Source organism: Nematolebias whitei, chromosome 5 (genome assembly GCF_014905685.2).
Source record: "Nematolebias whitei isolate Nwh7 chromosome 5, NemWhi1, whole genome shotgun sequence".
NCBI lineage: Eukaryota > Metazoa > Chordata > Actinopteri > Cyprinodontiformes > Rivulidae > Nematolebias > Nematolebias whitei.
The window spans coordinates 25,022,613-25,031,487 of record NC_056502.1 but is presented as its reverse complement, the minus strand read 5'-3'; the positions used below and the strand labels follow the sequence as shown (position 1 = coordinate 25,031,487).

At 36.6% G+C, this 8,875-nt stretch overlaps 1 protein-coding gene across 1 annotated transcript in view; it reads right to left on the bottom strand.

Annotated features, from left to right (window-relative positions):
* Positions 1-4,882: 4,882 nt before the first annotated feature.
* Positions 4,883-8,875, bottom strand: part of LOC119409501 (LIM domain-containing protein 1) — a 25,202-nt gene continuing 21,209 nt past the window's right edge. The window contains exons 6-8 of the mRNA XM_037676389.1: positions 8,455-8,506; positions 7,444-7,512; positions 4,883-5,040 (exon numbers count right to left, since the gene is read on the bottom strand). Of these exons, the coding sequence (XP_037532317.1) occupies positions 4,906-5,040; positions 7,444-7,512; positions 8,455-8,506 (256 nt within the window). The 3' untranslated portion in view covers positions 4,883-4,905. The remainder of the gene's footprint in view (positions 5,041-7,443; positions 7,513-8,454; positions 8,507-8,875) is intronic.

Genomic DNA, 8,875 nt, shown 5'->3' with positions numbered 1-8,875 from the left:
CCCCCCCCCCCCCCCCCCCCCCACACACACACACACACACACACACACACACACATTGTACCTCGAGGAACATGGTCCAAAATCCACAAAACACATGTAGACTGGATGGGCAAACTCCCATGACCCCTTGAGGACTCTAGTGAAGGTAAAGAGCTCAAGTCTTCCATGAACAGGATGAACCCACATTGTTCCTCCTGGATCTGAGGTTCGACCAATGATCACTGTATCGTTGTGCATGGTCAGATTATTTTTGAAGATTGGAGTTGTTTTAAGATTGCAGCATCCCAATCTAATCTGGGTCCTGCTACAATCAGCTGATCGTTTACCAATCCAGTCTGAGTTAAACTTTTTATTTTTCTCCAAACAGAAGTTGTTCAAAAAGCTATCTACAACAGGTAAGATGTTAATAGTCTGTAACCTTTCCACAGTACCCCAATGTAAAACATTTGAACTTAAATCTAATTGTTTGCTAACACAATTTCAGCTGGACACATTGCAGCATTTAGACCATTCATGTTTGTGTTTAACATTTTTACAACATTCATGAAGCCCTGAAGTGATCAAAGCTTCCACTCTGCTCAGATGAAGTTCTCATTGGCTGCATTGCTGTGCATGTGCATGTTTTCTGTAGAGTGTTGTTTCTTATGTGAATGTTTAATTAATAATTAATTAATTTGGAAGAGGTCCCAGAGATATCCACTATAGGGAAAAGTGTTGGCCCAAGGACTTTAACGTCTACGCTGTCCTTTAGAGGTTGAGATGGGAACGATGAGGTGGGGTTATTTTTTACAGATATTACAGAAACATCCCAATTCTTTGCAAATTAATTTTAAGATGGGCTACTTTTCCATCTTGACTTCAATGAGACTTCTCTGTGCTGCTGGCCTGACAACAATGGACCGAACTATGAAACGTTCATTAAAATTGTTGACACTTTGTCTTTTATTCTAGCGCAGAGTTATTAAAGTGTGTAACTGCCTGCAGTCTGTAGCTGCTGATATTTGTGTAAATGTTACCTTTTTAATCTGCAGGAACTTTTTCTTTTGAGTCCTAAAACAGAAATTTGTAGCAATCTAAGAATCCTTTTCAAAATGCACTTAGCTCATATATTTAAGTACAGTATGTTGCTCCTGTGGACCTGCAGTTGCTCAAGAATGGACGATGCAACACAAATAGATCAAAACACAAATATTGTCATATATATCATTTCCTATACTTCCTTCCTTAGATAGAAAATGTTTCTAATTGACATTTATAATGTATGTGGATGTTCTTGTTTAGTACCCTGAGATAACTTCTGTTGTGACTTGGTGCTGTATAAATAAACTGAATTGAATATATCCTGATGCATGCTCAGTAATCAGTGGTGGACAGTAACAAAGTATATTTACTTGAGTATTGTACTTTTTTTTTTTTCATTTAGCCTTTATTTATCCAGGTTAGTCTCATTGAGCCACGAGAACTCATTTTCAAGAGAGACCTGTTTAGGGAGCACATTGTGGGGGTTAAGGGCCTTGCTCATGGGCCCAGAGTGGGGCGAATGAGGGTGGGGGCAAGTGTGGGTGTTTCACCTACCCCACCCACAATTTTGATGTTGTCGGGGTCGGGGCGTGAACCGGCGATCTTCGGATCACAGGCCCACCTCTCTAACCTCTGCGCCACCACTCCCCCAATGTACTTAAGTACATTTTCTGAGTATCTTTACTTTACTTGAGTATTTGTGTTTTTTGGGGGAACTTATGACTGTCACTCCACTACATTTCAAAGACAAATATAGTACTTTCGACTCAACTACATTTCTAGGAAGTTTCTTGCTCCTTTTGGCTCAGCTCTGTAATCCACTGTTGCTGTTTTTCTTTCCTTAAATGCAGTTGGCCAATTGTTGATTCAGGTATTATTCTAGATTCATCTGTGCAGAACAGTCATTGTTTTGTAAGCGTCTATGTTAAGTATGGCAGAACTTTCAGTTATCAGTGTTACTGTTTCCTCTCCTGTGTTAAGTTGTTGCTGTCAATATATGCACTTTTACAGATAAATACTGAGGTGTATGAATACTGAAGCTGAGGAAAAGACTAAATGTGCATCATCTGTTAGGATTTCCATGATGTTCCACAAACATGTAAAATGCAGGGAAGATATTATTTGTGGTTTATAGGTTTAATTAAGGCATGTGGTGTTAGAATGGTTCTACGTCAATACGTCATCAGGTGGTTTCAGAGAGTTACAAGCTCCTGTAAAATCACTCAAAACAATACAGCAATGTACCGATATTAGAAAATATAATTTGTACTTTTAAATACTTGAGTATTTTTTAAATGCTTGTACTTTTTAATACTTCAGTATTTTCAAAAGTAAGTACTTCAGTACTTTAACTCAATTAAAGTTTTGACTGAGCAACTTTTACTTGTAGTTGAGTAAGATTTAACCATGAGTATCAATACTTTTACTTAAGTACTAGAAATGAGTACTTTGTCCACCACTGTCAATAATCCAGGTAGAAAATCTAAAAAAGTTAAGTCAGGGCCTCTATGGGTTAAAAAAATAAATAAAAATAAATTGTAAAAACGTTTGTCTTGAATTGAATTGAACACACACATATACATTATATATATATATATATATATATATATATATATATATATATATATAATGTATATATATATAGATATATATATATATATTTACATATAAATTGATTACATATATATACACAGTATCCAATATATACAGTATATTGTATATAAAGTACAAGGTTATTTGTGGTAATATTGGGTGCCACCAAGTGTACAGAGAGTGAAACTGCAGATGTTCCTCAGACTCGTCTCTCCAGTGAAACCCTGAAATCAAATTCAGTGCAGTTTTTCCTCATTGGATTATTTTGTGTTCTGGTTACTAAACATTTAAATTAAAAATAAACAAAAAGAGAATAATCTTGTGTTTTATTTTTAATCTCAAATCTTCTAAGCTCCTGCTACAGCTGGAGAAAGCCTAATGATCCTCAAAGCGTATATTCCACTTTCATAAAGGGCCAGATGTGGTCAGAAAGAGAAGATTGATATGGGTCAGCTTTTTAAGTAAGGAGACACTTTTAAAAACATCTAGGTGAAGATCGGATATTCTTCTTTGAATAATAGCAGCACAAAAACTGTGAAATGTTTTGGAGGCTTGTGAAGCATGAGAAAAGGTGAACAGGAGACAAGTGATAAGTGGACAAGAGAAAGATGGATGGGGTTTAATACCAATGAACGAAACAATGAAAAGAGGAACAGGATATAAACCTAATGTGAATTCATTATTGACCCACTCTGCCTGAACAGTCTACGCTGCTTCAAAAATATGCTTTGCCATTCTTTCCTGGATTAAAATAAGTAAATAAATGACAAAAAAGAAATTTATCAGATGTTTATGTTCCAAAAATTATATAACACAAATTCTATATTAGCTTTTCATTTTAACACCAAAGTTCATGCTCAATAATCCAAGTACAAATCCAACATTGTCAGGTCAACTGGACGATTTCTGTTTTTGCCGAGTCATTTCGTCCTTCATCCAAAGGACTTCTTCAGTCCAAGGAGCCACAAATAAACTGAGGCATGGCTGCCTCAGAGGAGTTAACGGGGGTGAGGGAGAGCCCCATAAACCATCTTATCACCAGCATTTTTTTTTTCCCCACTATGGGAGTTGGTGCTTGTGGGACGCCACAGTTTGTTTATGGCTCCTCGAACTGAAGAAGTCCTTTGGATGAAGGACGAAACGTCTCAGCAATAAAAGAAACCATCCAGATGACCTGACTGAACACTGTTGGATTTCATCTTAACCAACAGTTGTCCAAGACATGAAGATTTCAAATAACAAGCAACTCATGCTTTAAGTTGGAAAACTCTCCTTTTTATTGAAAGTACATAAGTAAAACTTTTCAAATGTGTATTTCTGCAGGACTAGAGCATAGCTTGGGTTTTAATTAGGAAACTAATTTTTCTTTGCATACATACATACATACATGTGTACTTTTTTGCATACACGGATTATGGTTTGCAACAAAGTATAAATGAGAAAAAAAGTTATTAACTACAGGCTTGTAAAGAATAAAACTAATGGAACATTTACAACCTATATTTACAGGCCTAATAATAAAGTAGTAAAGAAAAGTCAGGTCAATCAATAAGCACCAATCGTGTCTTGTAATGAGTTTATTCTTCAGAAAACGATACAACCAGCTTGTTTAAAGCTTTCTTCGTCGGACTTCAGGAAAACACAATGATCTGCACAAACGTTGGTTAATAAAACATCTTCAGAGCAACAATGTGATGTTGATATGAGGTGGCTGTGGTCAGATTGTTGCATCTTAATTGTGTATTTATAGTCAGAAAATAAATCAAGATGAGGGAACAATACCTCTCCGGCTGCTTTCTTTAAGGTGTTGAGAAAAAAAGTAGTCTCCAGGACTTATGAATGTTATTATTTATATACACTGTATCAAATAATATTATAAATGATCTATTACTTTCCAAGAGTTTTAAATGCTTCATTTCTGTCAAGTACCGGTCAGAGCCACGGTGCAGAATTCTCATCCCATAATTTGAAAAATTAAAAAGGACGACTTCTGATGGTAAACTGCTCACTCGCTGTAAATGTTGCAGACGTGCAAATGTTAAGTTAAAGGCACACGAGGATGCACATAAGCAAACAGAATATTTACAGAGACAATCGATGTTTATATATAAATAATTATACGATAGCGCTCGTGCAGCTTCCAAAGCGAGGCTTTGGTGCATCACAAACTTCAGTAACCGTCAGAGAATAATGTGTTGCAACAAATCAATCCTCTACAACAAGAATCGAACAAATCCACTCCTGCCGTTTCCCCTCCGATCCAGCAGGAGTCCCCCACCACCCACAGACGCGTTAGAAGGAGGAGGCAGGGATGGATGGAGGGCAGCCCGGCTGGATGTGCTTCAGGTGGCAGGAGTGGCAGAGCAGGTGACCGTTCAGAGGGTAGCAGCGGTGGCCCTCCTCGTCGTTCAGCTCCATCTCGCAGTCCTGAATGACACATTATTAAAGACGAGTGAGCGCAACAGGAAGGAACAGAGGAGAACTGGACTCATCTGTGCGTTTTATTAAACTCTGACCACTGAGAAGAGAAAAAACATCCTGAGAGAAACAACTGCTTCAGCCCATTATGAGGCATTTGACTGGCAGATTTTCGAGGATAAATATTGTCTAAAATATACATTTATTGTGTGGATGTTTATGAAGCATTCACACTATTGTGATCCTTTTTTCATCCGTACGTTTCTCTGCATCTTTCTCGTTCCACAGTTTGAAATAGCACCAGAAGGTGCTATTTCAACGCATCATAAATCAAAATGTTCCGCTCGTTCAGGAGGAGGGAGCTAGGACTTTTGGTATTGGTGCAGCTTTAGCTTTTTGAAATATTTAGCCTTTTCTGTCACTTTTTAATCACTGAAAATGAATTGAGCTCATTTTACATGCTTCACATCTTCAGATCTGTTTACAACTTTTGACTTCTCCTTTCACATTTTGTTCAGGTTCAGCATCTTTCAGCTTTCTTGAGCAAATTTTAACTTTTTTTCCAGCTACTTTTAGCTCATTTCAGCAGTTGTTTCCAGCTGCTTTGTGCTCTTTTCAGAATCTTTCTTCTAACTATACAAAATTGATGTTCTTCTTCTAACTTTTTTTCTGCTAACTTGAGCTTATTTTGCTCCTTTGGGCTTATTTATGCAAGTTTAAGCTTTTTCTGCTATTTCAGGTACCATTTAGCTGTTTTTATGCCAATTTGAGCTTTTACAGCTAATTCCACATTTTTGCACTCCTTTCAACTTTTTTCAGCCTAATTCAGCAAAAATGTGCTCTCTTCACTTCATTCTGGTAACTTAAGATTCTTTCTGTTTTTTAGTTACTTTTCAGCTGTTTTTTGTGTGTGTGCAAATTTCTGCTTTTTTCCAGATAATTTCCAAATTTTTGTGCTCATTTCTGCCTCTTTAAGCCTAATTGGGCAAACATGTTATTTCTGCTTTCTTCTGCTAATTTAGGCTTGTTCTAACTTTTCAGCTATCTTTTTAGCATTTTTTTTAGCTAATTTCAGCTGTTCTTAGACAAATTCAGGTTGTTTGTGCTCATTTCTGCCTCTTTTAGTCTACTTAAATTATTTTAGCTCATTTCAGCTTGTTATGCTCCTTTCAGCTTATTTCTGCTAGTTTCAGTTATTTCAGCTACTATTTAGCTGTTTATGCTAATTCTAGCTTTTTCAGCTAATTCCACATTTTTCTGCAATAATTTTGACTTTTTTCAGCCTAATTCAACAAAAATGTGCTCTCTAGAATTCCTTCTGGTAATTTCAGAGTCAGAGAGTCGGTTAGAGATTCATTATTGTCATTCACATCTCATGTGGTACATGTGGTGGAATGGGATTATATACAAAATGTAAGCTTCTTTCTGCTTTTTAAGCTACTTTTCAGGTGTTTTGTTTTTTGTTGTTGTTAATTGAGGCTTTTTTCAGATAATTTCCAATTTTTTGTGCTCATTTCTGCTTCTTTCAGCCTAATTAGGCAAACGTTATTTCTGCTTTCTTCTGCTAATTTAAGCTTGTTCTACTTTTTCAGCTAGCTTTTCAATTTTTTTTTAGCTAATTTCTGCTCTTTTCAGATAAACTCAAGCTTTACGTGGTAATTTCTGCTACTTTCAGCCTACCGTAATTACTGGAAACTTATTTCTGCTGATTTAAATTTGTTATGGTCCTTTCAGCTTTTTCTGCCATGTCGGCTACTTTTTAGTTGTTTTGTGCTAAATTTAGTGTTTTCAGCTAATTCCACATTTCTTTAGCTCATTTCAGCTTCTTCCACTTCCTTGTGGTAGTGTAAGCTTTTTTTTTTTAGCTCTTTCAGCCCCCCCCCCCCTTTTTTTTGTAGTTGTCAAATTTCAGCTTTTTAAGCCATTTTCCTTATTTTGTTCTAATTGCTGCTAATTTAAACCTATTCCAGCAAATATGTGTTCTTTCTCTTTTCTTCTGCTAACTTAGGCTTGTTCTTCCATTTCAGTTACATTTCAGCATGTTTAACTAATTTCAGCAGTTTTTCCACAAAGTTCTTCAGCAATAAGCATTCACACTGCAGTTTTGCAGGAAATGCAGTTTCTCTAGTTATTTTTATCAGTTTGAAACATTCAGTCACTCCCTCCACATTATCTCACCAATTTTCAACTGATAAAACTAAAAGTGCAGCTGCTGACAAAGAAAAAGAAGAAGATGGAGAGCAGTTTCATACCTGCTTGACTCAGCACTGCATAATTACTAAGACTAATTAAGATCACGAATCTGCTCATTCAATTTATTTTAATGAGCTTTTCAGAGACTCTGTGACTCAGAGCTGCACAGCAAACCTTTTCAGTTTTCCCAAGTAACTTTTCTGTTCGTTTTAAACCCACCTCACAGTGATAACATTCCACGTGATAGTCTTTGTCCATGGAAACAACTCTTATAGTTTCATCTGAGCCCTGAAAGAAAAATTCACATGAAAGCAATCTCATCAGAAAACGCTTCACTGGTTTCTCTTCTCCTTCAGACAAAACCTTCAAAAGATCAATGAAGGTTTAGAGATGTTGGTGTAACCACATCTATCTGTGAATTATTTCTGCTTTTAAATAGATTTTCTAACTTTACTTCTAAAAAAAAAAAAAAAAAACTACATCTTTGTAAATAAAGCAATCTTGTTTTTTAAAATGTTCATCTGTGGCATAAAGCAAAGTTTAGTGTTTCCATTGAATAAAACAGTAAGTTATGTCTTAACAGAGAGCCAATACTTGTTTATATTGATAACACATTCTACAATCAGATGCATCATTTTGAAATAAAACTATCATTCCTAGAATGAATGCACGTTGCCCGTCTCCTTCCATGGTACCTTTTTAAACAAAAATCTTAAATTATCTGTTCGCATTCAAAACTCTACTGGGACTAACTCTCGGATTATAAGGCACATTAAGCAAAACAAAACAGACAAGTCAAACTTTATTCAACTCATTCACAATAACCACATAAAATTGGTTCGAGGTCAATAAGCACGACCAGAATTAATACATAAGGTGCACCTGATTATAAGGCTCACTGTCGATTTTTGAGAAAATTAAAGGTGCACTTTATAGTCCAAAAACACACGGTACTACCAGAACAAATTTTAGCTCATTATTTGTCAAACTGCTCGAGTCAAAACAAACTCTGTGTTGCTTAAAGTCAATTAGCTGTGGCAGCCATATTGAACTGGACTGACACAAAATGTTTTTAGTTGTAGATGTACAGCCAATAGATACTTGGAGAATGTTGTTAACTTGTCTGTAGTTCATGAAATATTTTACTAACAGACATACACATCTAGGCAGTTAGATAACTGCCTTCTTTTCATGGCAGTGGGAGATAAGATGACAGAAACGTTGTCTTACCTCTGAGGGCAGGATAGGCTGGTTACAGGCAGCACATTTAGGCGCCAGCACTCTGGAAGAGAGGGAGGGAAGTTTACTCCATTAGCTGGAGTGAACGATTCAAATTCATCCAGTCCAAAACTAAAAACCTTGTTAGTATTTTGTTGGTTCGAGTCAGATTTTCTTCTCAAACTGAACTGAACATGTGGCTGGATGTCTGAAGAAATAAGGGATGCTCAGCACCAATGCTCAGGGCTACGGGCCTAACAGGCCTGGTTGGGCGGTACATGTCGTCCACGCCGAGGTAGGAGCAGCTGCGGCCGAGGTACAACAAGCTCTACTGTTAATAACTCACATGTTGGTGCTGGTTTCAGAGAGTTCAATGCCCACCAGACCTCAATGCTCTCATATACAAACAAAACATTTACATTTTACAGACATT